The following is a 17,356-nucleotide window of genomic DNA, read 5'->3' on the forward strand; positions in this document are numbered from 1 at the left end:
GCACCGCCTCTGCGCCTCGCCCTGCCCGCCCCGCCTCTGCGCCTCGCCTTACCTGCGGCCTTCAAGTTCCAGGAGGCTTCTGTTGAACCCGGTTACAGCCCAGAGGTTCCTCCCGTAGATTTCCCCAAGTATTTTTTTGGGGGGGGGGGGGGGGGGGGCAGGATGTACCCTGAGAGGGCCATGGGGGTGGCATCTACATGGACCTTTGCCAGTAGATGCCCTGAGAGGGCCATGGGGGCGGCGTCTACATGGACCTTTGCTCTACTGCCGCCATCTGAGCTTACCATGTCACTGGTCCTGTCCAGCCCTGTGCTCCCTACGTCTTGGTCCCCTGTTAAGTGTACTCTGCCCTGGTCCTGTGTTAAGTGTGCTCCACCCTGGTCCCCTGCCAAGTGTGCTCCACCCTGGTCCCCTGCCAAGTGTGCTCCACCCTGGTCTCCTGCCAAGTGTGCTCCACCCTGGCTCCCTTCTGAGTGTGCTCCGCCCTGGTCGCCCACGCTCCACGGCCCAGGCCCGCCTTGCCTGTGTCCTGGTCCCGTTCCCCTGCACGGGCCTGGCCCTCCATCCCATCCCCCGTTGACCTCCCCCCGGAGCTCTTAGGAGCGTCTGGAAGCTCCTTAGTGGGGGGGTTATGTGACAATCAGCGGCTGGAGTGCCCGCTTGAGCCACTGGGGGGCACTCCTTCTCTATTTTTCATTACTTCTTATGGTTTGATTTGGACTGATTATGGTTGATTTTATGCACCTGTGTTTTATTATCTTGTTTAGCGCACCTGTCTTAAGCCTGAGTGGCCCTTTGTACCAGTGCTCAGTATTGTATGTGTCTGACTGCATTACCTAGCGTTTTCCCAGTTCCTTAGTGTTTCCTAGTTTCACAGTTCCTGGACTCCCTGCCTGTATCTGGTTTTCCCGTTTGCCTTCTCCCTGCATTGTATGATTGCCGATCTGGACTGCTTACCTGGTTTTGACTTCTGCCTGTTATCTCGTACCTGTTTCTGGATCTTCCTCTCAATAAAGCCTGCATTTGGATCACCACTGTCTGTTCCATGTGCAGTTTCATGACAATAGTATACCGCTGGTCGCGCATTTATTTTTACCCCAAAGTGAAGAACAAAAAAGAACTTCACTGTGAGTATATATCGGGGCCTTAAGCCCTGCAAGTTGCGAGGTGAGGCCTCCATGGATAGATTTTTTTGTTGTACCAGAAAGACTCAGTAGGCAGATAAACATTCAATAATTTTATTCTCTGAAAGATTTTTAAAAACAATTACATTTGGATTTGTGTCAGCTACAGTCCTATAACAAAGTTATTTGACCCTAGTCCAGGTCTTAATGTAAGCTGGTCAACCTCAGACAGGAGGAAAGGGCCAATCTGGAGGTGATGGTGGGGTAGATGGAGGGCTACTTCGCCAGGTCACCTATGATCAGCAAATGAGAGAGTAGGGTGAGCCTTATATAGCAGTGGGGATTTCTTTAAGACTGCAAGGGAAGCTTGGCTTCCCCTATAATGCCAAAAAATGAATGGTCAAATATGTACTATTGTGTTAACATTGTATTGACTAAAAATACGTTAGAACAAGTTCATCTCAAAGACGAGTTCATTCAGCTATAGCAGATCGGCTGACTCGATTTCCTTCTCATACATTCCCGTAGTGTCAGTGCATTTCCCTGTTGAATACTAGCGTCCATTGACTTCAATGGGGCTGCTTTGAACAGTTTTTTTCAGTGCTTCGAAACTAGACGGTCATTGGGTAAATGCTGCGATTATGTCCCGCCCACAGACCCTCAGCGTCTCTGGGGGTGAATGGAGGAGTGGGCTGGCCTGGACTCCGGGCTTCTGCGTGATGATTGGAGGGTCTGTCGAAAGACTGCATCTACTTTTGATTGACAGCGATTTTGTACTATAAAAAGACACTGCACTTGCTAAAGCTATTCGAGCTCAGTCTCATCGCGGATTTTGCAAGTGTAGTCGAAAGACAAACTGCTGCAACCTATTTCTTGGTATTTGCTTGGTGAAATTTAAGCTAGCCAATTTTCATCATACATTTCACACAATTATACATTACATTCCTTGTTTCAGTTTAACCTAATTCCCACATTTCCTCCATCAAGTTTAATATCTTTTTTTTAGTTAGTTTGTTCATTCATTCGCTTTACAAACTGTTCTCATTACTGGCAACAATTGGAGCTACATCTGCTGGTGTAGAAAGGAGCTTCTCCTGTTTAAAGCGGCTCAAGTCCTACACCCGTAACACAATGGGCCAAAGCCGTTTAAGCAGCCTAGCTCTGCTGGCCATTGAGAGGATACTGGTCAAGTCACTGGAAAAGACGCCTAGTTGGTACGACAGGGTCACAGAGCATTATCTTGAAAAGGAACGTAGGGCAGAATTTATGTATAAATATGGACAATTTTTATGATGTATAGGCCGAAAATGAGCTTCCCCTATTTAAAAGACCAGCAGCCGCCTCTGTTATATAGTGTTGACTTAATTAGCTCGATGTAATTAATGAATGACGTGACATTAGAGCCTTCCTGGTAGAATCTACAGTACACTGAAGCTTTCATGTCCAGCACATCCCATAGATGCTCAATCACAGAATTTGGAGGCCAAGGAAACATCTTGATCTTTTTGTCATGTTTCTCAAACCATTTCTGAACAAATTTCATTGGCATTTGAACAATGGGCATTTGAACAATGCCCATTGTAGGCACTTTTGGTGGTGGACAAGGGTCATCATGGGTACTCTGACCAGTCAGCAGCTACACAGCCCCATACACAGCGAACAGCGATGCACTGTGAGTTCTTTCTATAATAGGAAGCATTACGTTTTTCAGCAGTTTGGCCACAGTAGTTCTTCTATGTGATCCCACGAGCTAGTCTTCACTTCCCACATGCTTTAATGAGCCTTGGGTGCTCATGACCCTGATGTCAGTTGTCCTTCATTGCACCACCTTTAGTATGTACTAACCATTGCATACTAAGAACACTTGACAAGACTTGCCATTATCCATCACTATTTGGCCCTTGTCAAAGTCGCTCAGATCTTTGGCTTGCCCATTTTCCTGCTTCCAACATTTGAAATTTAAGAACCAACTGTTCACTTGCCGTCTAATATATCACACTCCTTGACGGGTGCCATTGTAATGTTATAATCAATGTCATTCAATTCACCTGTCAGTGGATTTAATGGTGTGGCTGAACAGTGCATATTCTATTGTCTGTTTAGTTTGCCATGAGAGTGCAGCAGATTGAAGCAGATGATGATGACACACTCATGAGCAAATACTTGACTCTGGACTCTGAAGCATGCATAATCTATGCATCACAATTATACAAGTGTGAACACGAGTTTGTACATACAAAGTACTGTTTCTTCTTTTTTGTTCTCTTTGTGAGTATGTTACATTTGAGGTAGACTGCCATTTGCAAACTGCCTGTTTTACCTGCAGTTTGCCATAAAAATGTGGTATGTGAAGAATGTAGACTTGCACTGAGTTGAATCTGCAGTGGGAAACACTGCTGTTTGTGCTCACACCCAAAAGATATGCAAATGTGACAATTCAGGCAAACCCTGATGTTTTCAAATGGACATTGTCCAGTAACAAACCAGAATCAACATGCACTCAAGACAACTTACAAAAAAAATTCATAAGACAGAAACAAATGGCCTTTGTATTCCATTGTGAAAAAGTAGTGCGCTTAATTGAACTGAATGTCTACTTGTAGTGTACTTCTAATCTTAAAAGTATATCTGTACTTATACAAATAATATATTATTAATAAATAATGAAATAAATATATAATTTTCATTAAAGTACATTTTAAATTATGTTTTAATAATATTGCCATGCTTTAAAGAAATCCACTTATTTCGATGTAGCCTATTGACTAAAGCACATGTAAATTATATTTAACTGTAAGGCTTAACTGTAAAATTCACTACAACACTAAAAAAAATTATAATCCATTTTCATGTGTGTCTGTGTATGGGTAAAAAGGTCCATGAACACCTGAAATATGTATATGATAGTGTGAGTGAATCAGTTAAGAGGGTTGTGTAACTGTTTGAAGATGAGGACAGGCTGACTAATTCATTGCTCAGTTTGTTTATGTGTAAATCTGTGTGCTTTTACACATGTACAATGCTGCCCTATATTCTGCAGTAATATGCTGCTGTAATGCTGTCAAAGGAGTGTCATGTGTCGTAATCTCAGTGCACCCACCCAAAATGCTAAGCATGCCCTTGCCTGTGCATTACTAGAACAATTCAAAAAAACAAGGAGAGGAAGACAGCCAGTCAGTGAATTTTGATCTGTACAGGGACACGCCTTGCTCAATGAGAATCTATATAGTATTTCTGATAGCTTCCTGGAAAGAATCTCATGAAAAATGTAAAGTAATGCTGACCAAAACTGCACATTGAATATCTATCACGTTATAACTTATCAGTTTTTTAGAACAATACGATTACGACATCATGCCACAAGACTAAAAACTAGGCCAATGCAAACCTAATCACACGTTCTGAAGGCCTGTTGTTGCGCAAAGGAATTTGTATCCTGAGAGCTTCCAGATGTGTTCCCAAAGGAGCAGGCCTAATAGTTTCCAATAGTTTCATCCATCAACAAAAATGTGTCATACGAAAACCTGGTTTTCCAGAGTTTTTTCCAGAGTGTGGAGCGTATGAAACCCGATCGACTCCGCCCCGTTGGGTTTACTGTCCTAAAGCATCAAGTTACAGGAGACATTTTTCCCATAGCGGTCACTGACACGGAAGGTGGGTTTGATTTTTCTTTTTTTTTCTTTTCCCCCTGAGTGGGAGGATTCAGGATGTCAGCCAAGATGTGACAGAAGCGATGGGACGCTGAGAGTGTAAAGTAGGAGTACTGCACGACGGGAACAGTAAAGTTTATCTAGAGGCAAGAAAATAAAATAAATTCACTTCAAATGGCGGCAGAGGTATGTGGTGTACATTGTATTACATATTTGTGATGGCTTCTTTACATTTAAATTGGGTTTCACGCAGTTTATGAGTGTTTTACATAAGCTGCGTTTCCTAGTTTTTTTTTTCTCTTGAAACTTTGCGTTTGTCAGTCTCGGTAATCTTCCGCACTTGACCGAAACGGTGTCAAGATGCTGTAGTAGATTCTGCTGTCAAATAAACTAAAACAAGAAAACATTTTTTCTATAAATGTTATTAAGTGTTTTCCCCCCCAGCGATCTTTGCTTCTGTTTCCTTTTTGTATTCAGTTAATAACTCCCAAGTGCCACTGACGCACCTCGTTTGTGCTGTTTTATGTTTGTTTGGTTGGCTGGTTGTTTTTATGCGGACGTGTCTTTGTCTTTGTTGTTTATGTCTCGTGTCATAACCACCGCGTTGTATAGGACATGTTGAAAAGAAATTCGAATTTCGAAAACTCTTCTCGAGGATGTGCGTTCTTGGCATCCCGTTGCGCTGAGTGAGTCTTGTTTTTGAATGCAGAAACTCGCCCTGTGACCCGAACAAAGAAAGAATCTTAGAAATAGAGCGAGATATTCAAGCCATATGAGTCCAGACCATCGCTTCAATGAAACGTTCGCAATTTTATATATGCAATTAAACGACACATTAGGCTATGTGTCAAAACCTAGTGAGCTGCCTGCGTTCCTACCCTAACCACCCCCGTCGCGCATGATAGCCAAACAATGCTGTCTAAGCAGGCAGCTCACAAGGTTTTGACATACAGCCATTATGTAGAAATGGAAAGCACGGGGAATCAATCAGACTCTTGCGTTGTTGCGTCTCAAGACGAAGGTTGTCTCTGTAGACCAGGGTGGTTGTGAAATTTTAAGGCTGCAATTATTGATAGATATTAAAGGGATAGTTAACCCCAAAATGAAAATTTTGTCATTAATTACTCGCCCTTTAAGTTGTTACAAACCTGTATGAGTTACTTTCTTCTGTTGAACACAAAAGAAGATAGTTGATGGCACCCATGACTTCCAGGGAAAAAAAATATGGAAGTCAATGGGTGCAGTCAACTGTCTGGTAACCAAAATGAGGGTGAGTAAATTACAAAAATGTAATTATTGGGTGAACTATCCCTTTAATTCTTTTTTATTATTATTGTAGCCACAGGATTTTTATGTATTATTTCAGCAGCGTACAGTAAATGTATTTCGAGCCATAACAATGAAACCCTAACCCTTTGTCTTAACAAAACAGGGAAATGGTTTCCGTCATAAAAGGCTCAGCTTAGGTAAATAATGCTCAGAGGGCGGGCTGTCCTGGCCTGACATGCAGGTATTTCAGGTACTTTAGAATCTAGTTAATTGTGTGAGAGTGAGCAAGCTTTGAATAGTGCTCTGATAGTTTTGAAGAGAGTGAAGAAAAGCACAAGAGTTGTTAGAGTTGTTTGATCAATATAAAACTTGATCGCATATTTATTGTTCTTCATTATAAAAACCAAGCAACAGATGTTAACGTATACCTCCAGTAGAACCTCCACCTATATATATATATATATATATATATATATATTTACACAACATTTTACACTCTCTTAATTCAGCAGTATTCTGACCTTGAGAAGGCCATCAACACCTTGGTCACAAACTTCCATGCTGCTTCTCCTGATAATCGGCCTACGCTGAAGGTAGACGAGTTCAAGAACCTTCTCTCCTCCCAGCTGCCAACCTTAGTCAAGGTAAAAACCCATGTTGTCATTCATTCCAGCAGATAAGGATGTCTAAAAACTGTTATTACTCATGTCCGTTGACTGTATTAAGTTGCAGCTTAACAATTGATAATCCTTTCAATGGGGGAAAATGTGAAAATGCTACAGTGGAATCAGTTTTACTTATGATAACAATAATGATCAGCCTCTTTTTTTTTTTTAATAAGCTTTTGCAGTTTTGCAGCTAACGTACAGGTTTTATTTATTATCATCTGTCCATTATTCCAGTATTTAGGAACAGTGTATGAGCTGGTGTAAAAAACACACCTTCCCCTAATGCCTGTAATGCAGTTGTCACCATATTTATTATAGTAAAGGTCTGTTCACCACAGCTGCCATTTCTTTACCATACTTTAACATTTTTCCTGTGTATGCTTTCTGTGAAGGGTTGGTTGGTTTCACGGAGACTGTTTCCCATAGTTTGTTGCCTTAGATAGAGGCGTGGTCTGATTACACAGATCAGTTTAAACTCAGGTTGAGCCAGCGAAGGACACTGGGTGTGGCTCCATTCAGGGAGCAAAATGGTGGCTGCCGTTGATCTAAATAGTTTCTCCTGCTCTTCAGTTACAGTCGGCTCCAGATCATGTTATGGCAGGTCTTCTACTGCTTCAGGGAGAACCTGTGACATAGAAGAGTTTATATTTATTTTAGTTGAATGAAGAGCAAATGCTCTGAGGTAAATGATACTGTAACATTTGAACTGTACTTCAGTGTGGATGTAATTGTGCTCACAGTTCATGTCGTGACATGTTAGTGACAGAAGAATGAAAAATTATATAGACTGTCACTGTACAGATTTAGAATAATTTCTTAGCACAAAATTAATATCAATCTTGTATATATGAATATGCAAACATTGCAATGTTTTATTTAATTAGATTATATTAAAAGATTATAAATTAAAGTTTGAATCTACTCATTGTACTTGAACTTGCAGAGTTATTAAAGAACATAAGAGGAGGGGGGGGGGGGGGGGATTTATGGGCTCAAAATAATATTTATTACTGAGCAATACAGACAAACCAACGGCCACATGAGGGCGATAAAGTGCAAATGTTCAAATGCAAAAGAGAAAAAACATGTTAAATGGGGCACATAACACATTTGACAGAATACATGAACATCAGTGAGGATTTCCACTCTCTTTTTTTTCCTCTAGTCGGATCATTTTGGAGAAGTGCTGAAGCAAATGGGTGTGAAAGATGGAGAAGGCATCAGCTTCAAACACTTCTGGGGCCTGATCCAGAACTTGGCCACAACCCAGCATGGTCTGCTCAGCCACGAGAAGTTGTCCAAATGCACCTGCCTTTTACTATGAGCCGCAGACTTCAGCTGCATCTGCCACTAAGATCTGATCTCTCTGTATCTCTGCAGTTATCCAGAACCACTCATCTCCAGACAAAACACTAACTTTCCTTCCTAAACATTCCAATAAAACGCTGACAAAATAAACATCAAGATGTCTTTACATTAATTTTTTTTTTTTTTTTACATTGTGTCAAGCATTACAGTGATCATCTCTCTTCAATCAAGTATCAAGTAATCAAGTATCAAGTAAATCGTATATACAGACAAGTTAACTAACTACTTCATATTTCATAATTAACCTGGAGTTCAGTAAAGTTACAGCTTCCCACACAACTAAATTTAACACGAATTGAGTGTTTCTCAGTAAAAAAAAATATTTTTGTACTATTATTTTTGTAATAACACTACATTTAAACTTACTGCCATAATAGTCTGAAGTGTGTTTATTTTTACACACAGACATGTACTGAGTGGTTTTGGCAAACAAAAACAACATCAACATCAACAACTTTTATTTATATTTTGTAATACTGTTTTGTATGGCCAAAAATCAATAACACCCTGGATTATTGTTTAATAAAATTCACATCAAAAAACATCCCTTGTTTTTTCTGAATCAAAACCAATTGTAATTTTCATTTAGAATCAACTGTCCTGTCACTGTGAAACACAAATATTAATAATTATAAATCTGTCTTACTGTAAAGACTAAGGTCTTTTCTGAGAGAAAACAACGCAACCACAGAAAAATGATCAGGTCTTTTAATATTGGTATCTGTTTTTTTTAAACCTATGTGGTCTGAATGCCTTTCCTTTTCTCATGTATTGAAAAATGCCTAAAGGCAGTTCTACACTTGTCCATTGAGTATAGACTGTAAAATGATGAATTGGAGTATTACTTCTTGCAACTGTTGCTAAGCCTGATCTGTCTTAATTTGCATTTAGATATTAAGCTAGGATCACAGGCGACCAGACCAAGGATGTCTTAATTCAGTACTGTACTTAAATTCACCACAGCAAATTTTCACAGTAGGAGTAGACACTTTTTTTCCCTTCACCACATATTCTGTCAAAACAACTCCACAGAATTAGCATTTTGGTCTGTGAACGCTTATCTTATAAGCCTATTTGAATTTACACTTTTGCATGCTTTTTTTTTCATCCTGCACTCCCCTACATCTATGTACAGTGAAAATGAACCATATATACTGTTTTAAATTTAAAGTATTGTATTTTTAAGGTAAACACAGATGTACCAGTAGTGCACTGCCCAACAAAAACACTATTCCGATTGAATCATTGATTTCGGTCAAATTTAGGGGGCCCAAGTAATTAATGTCAGTCTCCAGTGCAATGCATTTATCCATAAACTTTAATTTGCCAAAATGGGGGAAGCTCTGCATCTTGATCATACAGACCATCGTCTGCTGTTGAATAAGGCAGGCTGGACGTCCTTTTGAGAGTACTTCCCCATTAAAAAGCTGTTGCACCCCTAAGGGTAAAATGTTGTCGTAAGACATTCTTCAAAATATCTACTTTAGTGTAAAGTCATATGTGAAACCAGTGAGTGAGTTCCTTTTGTGTTCCTGTAGCTCAAACATTAGAAAGTGGAGGCAACACCAAGGTCTTGGGTTAAATTCCCAGAATGCATGAAGTGATAAATTGTATTCCTTGACTACAATGTAAGTGTCAGCACCATAGCAGTAAGCAGATGAGACACAGAGCTGGGGGCCGGCCAATGGAGGTGGAGCTGAACAAGGTGGAGACTAGGGTGTCGAGATTCTCCAAATCCTTGATTCGATTAAATTTTCGATTCTAAGGTCACGGTTTGATTCGATTCTCGATTTTTACTTCTTTTTTTTTTAAAGCACAGCTTGCTATGCCATTTTTAGACAAAAAAAAATCTGCAATATAATATCTGACCTTGGTTCGCAATGTACCACACTACATTGTCAAATTTAAAACATGTATTAACAACATAATGTAACAATATCTTCAGTCAATTGGAAACTTAAGCAAAATAACCTGGCATTCACAGAAGATGACATTCAAGTTCACAACAAAACAAACAAACAAACAGTTGTTGGTTTAACAGATAAATATGTTTTTGAGGTGCCTGCGGAGATGCCCTGCCACGTTAGTCGTGCTGCCAGTGGAATATGGTACACGAACATAGCAGAGCTTGCAAACTATGGCTTTTTTGAAGCGCGAACGTTGACCGCGAACATTGTCAACATAACTTACTGGAAATCCAAAATATTACGAAGTACGTTTCCAAACATGGTTATGAATGGATTTGGATAGATTCAGCCACCACTGCTGCATCCAAAAGGTCCTAAATAATTTGTATGGCGGTCTGGGCCTAAACCATATTGGTTCTCTTTCAAACATTCGCTCGGTATCTCACTATGGGAAACGCCTCTGGGCGTGACAGATCTGGAAGAACCAATTACACCATGTCTGTCAGTTGACAGACCAATCATGACAGTGATGCGGGAGTCCCCTTCCCACATATCAACCACTGCCAGTGGTCCCTACTTCATTCTTCGATCTCTTCCCCGTGAAGATCAAATTGGAAGCTATCCTTCAGTACCTGTCTTGAAATAGTTCGACGAGCCGTCAAGGTACGTCGCTGAACGCATCTATTTTGTTGGCAGTGTTATTTGTTTTTTGGTATACTTTAAGAGAATTAACGTGTTACGGCGAATTCTCTTAGATATCCCTTATTCTGAGTTGCACGTTACGGTGAGCTTAGATTACTATTATTATGGCAACTTCAAGTTCTGCAAACGGCGGACCGAAAGCAGAAACTTCTCGCCCGTGTGCGTGCGGCTCGATGATATCGGGCAAGGATCCTCATCCTTTATGCATCTCATGTCTGGGGGTGAGACACGCACAGGCAGCCCTTGCTAACCCCGAGGGCTGCCCTCACTGTTCTCTCTTCCCGTCGAGGGTGTTAGAGAGAAGAGTGCGTGTCGCGGCCACTAATAAGGGAGATCCCTGCTTTTCTCCGTCACACGCGGAGGAGGCGAAACAGCCTCCGGCGTCCTGCAGCTGGGGCGAATACATGGACGAATTCTCCCCGCAACTACCTCCCCTCTTTGGATCCGTATGACTTACGGATGTGAGAGAGGAGGATGACGAGGACGACGAGGCCATCGCTCGTATGTTAGAGGACGATGAGGATGATGACGAAGATGCGATCCTTCCGCCAAATCCATCCCGGCCAGACAGCGCGTTAAGCGAGGGTTCACCCTCCCCGGCTCAGGCGGAGCTCGACCTACTGGAAATGTGCCGGAGGGCGGCGGCAAAACTCTCCATAGACTGGCCATCACAGCAGATGGGCCAGGGGACGGAGAGAGATCTATATGACGGTAAGAGACTGCCGTCACGTGCCCCACCAGCTAAGCAGCTCATTCCAGCGGTCCCCGCGTGCGTTTCGGAAATGAAACGTTTCTGGGATAAGCCATTTTCTCACAGAGTTCCCGTAAAGGGATTTTCTAGGCTGGATGTGGATAAAATGGAGGAGTTAGGGATGTCAAATTCCCCTCCTGTCGAGCTGTCGGTTGCACATCATCTCCACCCTAACCGCAGGACAGCTTTTTCCTCGGCTTCAGCTTCACTGATAGGTCGCAGTGATCGTCTAACGCAGGGGTACTCAAGTTCAGATGCCAAGGGGGCCACATGTAAACCACATAAAATGTGAAGGGCCACAAATTACAACTTGCATTGTAAAACTTTATGACAATATTTTCAGTTTTTACTTATTTAGAAATGCAGTTCATTACCTATCTTGCTAGGTAAGTCTTGCTAGTCTTTGTCCTATTTAAAGTAATACTGAACATGAAAAAAAAAATATCTGGAACCAAAAAGTGTATTAACAATTTTCTTGCGATATTAATGCAAAAAAAATGAGTTCATACTCAGAGTATTAAAAACCTCAAAATGTATGAAGAAAATAATTGAGCAAATACAAGCTATTACTCATTAAAGAGCAGTGAATGCTTTTCTCTTTTTATTTTGTTGTTTGATTAATATTAAGTGCACAGAGGCATTAGGTTTATTACGCACTGTCACTTTAAGACCGAGTAAGCATCCAATTGCACTGATGCACATCCGATATTGGGCGTAGGTTTGGTCTCAGCTTTGGTGGGGACATCCCACCCCGGCCACACCACCCCCTTATTTTTTCAGCCAATCAAATGATCGGAATCGATCCAAATCGCTGCAGCAGGGATTTTTTCCTGGCTCAAAACTAGGCGGAGTTGGTAAAATTCTGATGAAGTATTTTATTAAAAAGATCATTGAACTTGTATTTTTCATATACCAACATATTGCCTACTGTGTTTTCCACAGTACTTTTGTGGGTGGACCTCGATCGGTATCTCTAGGGGTGTCCGGGGGCATGCCCACCCTTAAGAAAATTTTGTTTTTTTGTTGAAAGTTATGGTACATTTCGGAGATATCAAGTAGCTATAGAGTCCCATTAAACATGAATGTTATTTTTTATTAATCGACCCACGGATTATCCAAAGCATAGGCTACATATAAGTCACACTGTCTAATATTCGCACGTTTGAGCTAAAAAAAAAAAAGAAAAAAAAAGTGCATTCATCTTTTGCATGACGCGGGCCATAAAATGAATGCCGATGGGCCGCCTGTTGAGTACCTCTGGTCTAACGGCATCAGTTTTTCAGAAAATGTATTGCTCTTCTGCACTGGCTGTGAGAGCTCTTAATGCCACCTCTCTCCTCACTGCTTATCAGGCAGAGCTTATGGAAGAGATGGGGAGGCAAATGGATGCTGGGTCACCAAACCCAGCCCTCTGGGAAGAGATTTGCGTTATTGCAGATCTCAACCTGAGAACTTCCAGGGGTGCGGTCCAGAGCTGCGGCCGCAGCATGGGCTTGGCAGTGGTCGGCGAGCGATCTCTCTGGCTGGGGCTGTCAGGGCTGTCAGACAGAGAGAAAGCAGATTTCTTGGATGCTCCAGTTGAGCCCAAAGCCCTTTTCGGGGCATCAGTCACTGCTATGAGAGAACGGTGCGATCGAAAGAAGCAGGAGGGCGAGGCTTTCCAGACTTGCCTCCCTCGCAGATCCACCGTTAGGACTTCTCAACCACCACGGCCCAGGTTTGAAGCCCCTCAAGGGAGTGGTCGGTCAGATTTCAGAGGCCCTAGACCCTCTCAGCCTCAGCGTTCTGAGCCGCAGTCTAAGCCAGCTCAGCCGAGGGGTAAACCTTCCTTTGCAGCGGCTGCAGCCAGACACCGTCCAGCAAACCCTCAGGGAGGGAAGAAACGGCGAGCAACCTAGTATTTCGTCAGGTTCAGGACAAAGGGATGAGCAACAGCACTCACGGAGTATCTGTTGCTATCCTCCCTCAAAGAGAACGGTCATTTTCTCCCCCTCCCGCCAAGAGAAGGCGTCGGACAGGGGAATTGTTCACGAGTTATGTAATGACCAGTTCAAATGTGAAATTTGCACCAGTTCCCCCAGTGCCTCACAAAAAAAGTTTCCCTCCCTCCACCCACGGGGTTACAACAGAGGGCAGAGGGCTGTTTTCCAAAAGACATGTGTGCTATGGAAATAATAAACACGTTCCCTGTGCATTCAGGCAGTGGGCCAAGGGCACAGCTATGTTTGAAAATAAAAACACACACAAAAACAAAATTGTCAAAATCAGAGCTGCAGTCCCCAGCTCCACCACTAGAGGGCGCCACCGCGTGGCTAGTGGTCGAGAGCTGCTGCGGTCCGCTCGCTGCTCATGCGGAGAGCTGGCGCGCATGCGCAGTACACCCATGGGTTTTATCCACAATAAGCCGGGGTTATCGTCTGCAATTTGCTGTAAAATCTCCACTTTTCAACAGTGTGTTAATGTCAGCAGCAGAAGGGGAGTCAGCTCAGGTTGTAGAGGAAGAAATAGCCTCTTTATTGAGAAAAAGAGCTATTCGAGTTGTGCCGCCGGAGGACAGCCATCAGGGTTTTTACTCCCGGTACTTCGTTATTCCCAAGAAAGGGGGTGGTCTCCGTCCTATTCTGGATTTACGGAACCTCAACAAACACCTCAGGAAATACAAGTTCAAAATGTTGACCTTAAAGACGTTATCTCAAACTATTCGTCCCAAGGACTGGATTACGTCAGTCGTTCTGAAAGATGCATATTTTCACATAAGCATCTACCCAGCACACAGAAAATTCCTCAGGTTTGCCTATCGAGACACAGCCTACGAGTTTTTGACAGTCCCGTTCGGCTTGTCTTTAGCGCCCAGGGTTTTCAGCAAATGTGTGGAGGCAGCGCTCACACCGCTGAGAATAATGGGTCTAAGAGTGTCAGCATATTTGGACGATCTACTGCTGTGCGCGCCGTCATGGCAACAGGCAGAGAGAGAGTCAACAATGCTCGTGTCTCATTTGCAGAGCTTAGGTTTCAAGATAAACGAAACAAAAAGCTGCTTGGTGCCTACACAGGAGATAATTTACCTGAACTCAGACCTATATCCAGCTTTTCTGTCCGAGGAGCGCATCAGGTCAATTCGCGGCTGTCTATCCCTTTTTCAAAAAGGAAACAGAGTTTCATTCAGACTGTGTTTACGTCTTCTGGGTCTGATGGCCTCGACAATTTCTGTCATTCCCCTGGGACTGTTGCGAATGAGAGAGTTTCAGAACTGGACGGCGGCACAGGGCTTGTGTCCAAAACGCCACCTCAACCGCAAAGTGATAGTGACGTCACTTTGCATGCGCGCTCTCCGTCAGTGGAGAGATCGCTCTTTTCTCGAGTCAGGGACTCCACTGGGAGCAGTTCCTCTGAGAAAGGTGGTTACGACGGATGCGTCGCTCACAGGTTGGGGTGCAGTGTGCAAGGGCAGGATAGTGAAGGGAAAATGGCCCGTCTCGCTACAAGACGCACACATAAACTTCCTGGAACTGTTAACAGTTTTTCTGGCTCTGAATCATTTTGTGAGGTTCCTAAGGAACCACCACATTTTGATCAGGTCGGACAACACAACGGCGGTGGCATACATAAACCGCCAGGGAGGCACACGTTCCCATCTGCTTCACAGTCTGGCACAGAAAATAATCTTGTGGGGCGTGAAGCATTTTCATTCACTACGGGCAACCCACGTCCCGGGAATAATGAATGTGGGGGCGGATCTCTTGTCCAAGGGGAATCCTCTGTATGGAGAATGGACTCTCCACCCTCAGGTAGTGAGCCAGTTGTGGGAGAGGTTCGGCCGGGCTGCTGTAGATCTCTTCGCCTCGCACGAAAACACTCAGTGTCCTCTGTTCTTCTCTCTGGCGAGAAGCGGTGCGCCTATGGGTGTGGATGCTCTGGCGCACCCATGACCAAACGCACTACTGTACGCGTTTCCTCCACTGAGTCTGATCTTTCCAACTTTAAGAAGGACAAGAGAGTGCGGTCACTCGGTCATAATGATTGCCCCGAACTGGCCATGGAAGTTGTGGTTGACGGAGATAATTCAGCTCCTTTACGCACAGCCCTGGCCCCTCCCGTTGCGCAGGGACCTTCTCTCGCAAGCGCGCGGGGAGATTTTTCACCCAGCCCCAGACAAAGTGGCTCTTTGGGCCTGGCCCGTGAGAGGTTAAACTTGAGTGTGACAGGTTTGCCTCGGAGGGTGATTGAGACAATTCAGAATGCGCGAGCTGCTTCAACGCGTTCGGCATATGATCGGAAATGGGCTGTGTTTGAGCGATGGTGCGGACACAGATATATTGTTCCTTTTCTCTGTTCTGTCGCGGACATGTTGAGTTTTCTGCAGGAACTTTTGGATAAGGGCAGAGCCTTTTCAACTGTTAAGGTTTATCTTGCCGCAATTTCTGCGTGTCATTGAAAGAAACACTATAGGTCAACACCCGCTTGTATGCAGGTTTATGAGGGGTGCACGGCATTTGAACAGGGTTTCAAAGCCACTGATTCCACCGTGGGATCTGTCGGTGGTCCTTAATGCACTATCTCAGCCTCCTTTTGAACCTATAGAGAGTGTTGAATTAAAGCTCCTTTCGCTAAAGGCTGCTTTATTATTGGCTCTTTCTACCGCTAAGCGGGTTAGTGAACTTCACACATTATTGGTGCATAAGTCCTGTATGCAGTTCGCTATGGACCACTCGGGAGTAACTCTCAAAACGAATCCAGCGTTTGTCCCTAAAGTTAGCGAGTTAGCTCTCGCCTGTAAGCAGGTGAATTTACGGGCTTTCCATCCGCAGCCTTTTCTCTCGTCAGAGGTTGCGCGGCTTCATTGCCTGTGCCCTGTCCGTGCGTTGCATCACTATGTGGACAGAACAAGAGCGCTAAGGAAGAGTAATCAGTTGTTTGTTTCATGGGCTGATTCTCATAAGGGGAAACCTATTTCGCGTCAGCGCCTGTCCCACTGGGTAGTGGAAGCTATTATATTAGGTTATAATAGCAGTGGTCTCTGTCCTCCGGAAGGGCTGAGGGCTCATTCTACCAGAGGGTTGGCTACCTCGTGGGCACTGTTTAAAGGCGTTTCAGTTCAGGACATATGTGCTGCAGCAAGTTGGGCTTCGCCTCACACATTTGTCCGATTTTATAGACTGGATGTCACTGAGCCATCACTGGCTCATTCCGTCTTAAGTGTGTAAAAAAAAAAAAAAAAAACACTCTTTGTGGATTGTTATGTTACATGCATCACTGAGTTAGTTGACATGCCTGCTTCGGATAGCATATCTGCAATACGGGAGTTGTCTATATCCCATAGTGAGATACCGAGCGAATGTTTGAAAGAGAACTTACGTAACCCCGGTTCTCGGATAACATGAGTGAGGTATCTCACCACACGTCCCTCCTTGCAGTGCACAGCACGGAGAAGAGATATGCAGAGAATGAAGTAGGGACCACTGGCAGTGGTTAATATGTGGGAAGGGGACTCCCGCATCACTGTCGAGATTGGTCTGTCAACTGACAGACGTGGTGTAATTGGTTCTTCCAGATCTGTCACGCCCAGAGGCGTTTCCCATACTGCAGGGGTAGGGAACGTCGGTCCTGGAGAGCCACAGCCCTTCAGAGTTTAGCTCCAACCCTGAAAAACACTCACCTGATTGTAGCCTTAACCCTCTGGAGTCTAAGGTGTTTTTGGGGTCCTTGAGATGTTTTGACATGCCCTGATATTTGTATTTTTTTCAGTTGCTTATAAACATATTAATGGCAAAGGTGTAATTACACTCTATTTAGCACGAACATGGCTATCATAATATGTGAGCAACATATATGTACATGTTTGCATTTTTGAGAGAATATTATTTATGCGTGGTTATTCAAAAAACTCAAACTTAAATGTTCTGATATAAGACCACAA

The 17,356-nt window shown here is 43.4% G+C and overlaps 1 protein-coding gene across 2 annotated transcripts; it reads left to right on the top strand.

Annotated features, from left to right (window-relative positions):
• Positions 1-4,184: 4,184 nt before the first annotated feature.
• s100v2 (S100 calcium binding protein V2) lies at positions 4,185-8,169 on the top strand. Of its 2 annotated transcripts, none has more exons than XM_079591517.1 (3): positions 4,185-4,960; positions 6,556-6,687; positions 7,877-8,169. In XM_079591517.1, exons 1-3 carry the CDS (start codon positions 4,949-4,951, stop codon positions 8,033-8,035), a joined length of 303 nt encoding a protein of 100 aa, XP_079447643.1. In that variant the 5' UTR covers positions 4,185-4,948; the 3' UTR covers positions 8,036-8,169. The 2 variants fall into 2 exon arrangements, with proteins under 2 accessions (XP_079447643.1, XP_079447642.1); XM_079591516.1 differs by having other exon boundaries at positions 4,281-4,960; positions 6,553-6,687.
• Positions 8,170-17,356: the final 9,187 nt, after the last annotated feature.

This window comes from Phoxinus phoxinus, assembly GCF_949152265.1.
Source record: "Phoxinus phoxinus genome assembly, chromosome: 19".
Classification (NCBI taxonomy): Eukaryota; Metazoa; Chordata; class Actinopteri; order Cypriniformes; family Leuciscidae; genus Phoxinus; species Phoxinus phoxinus.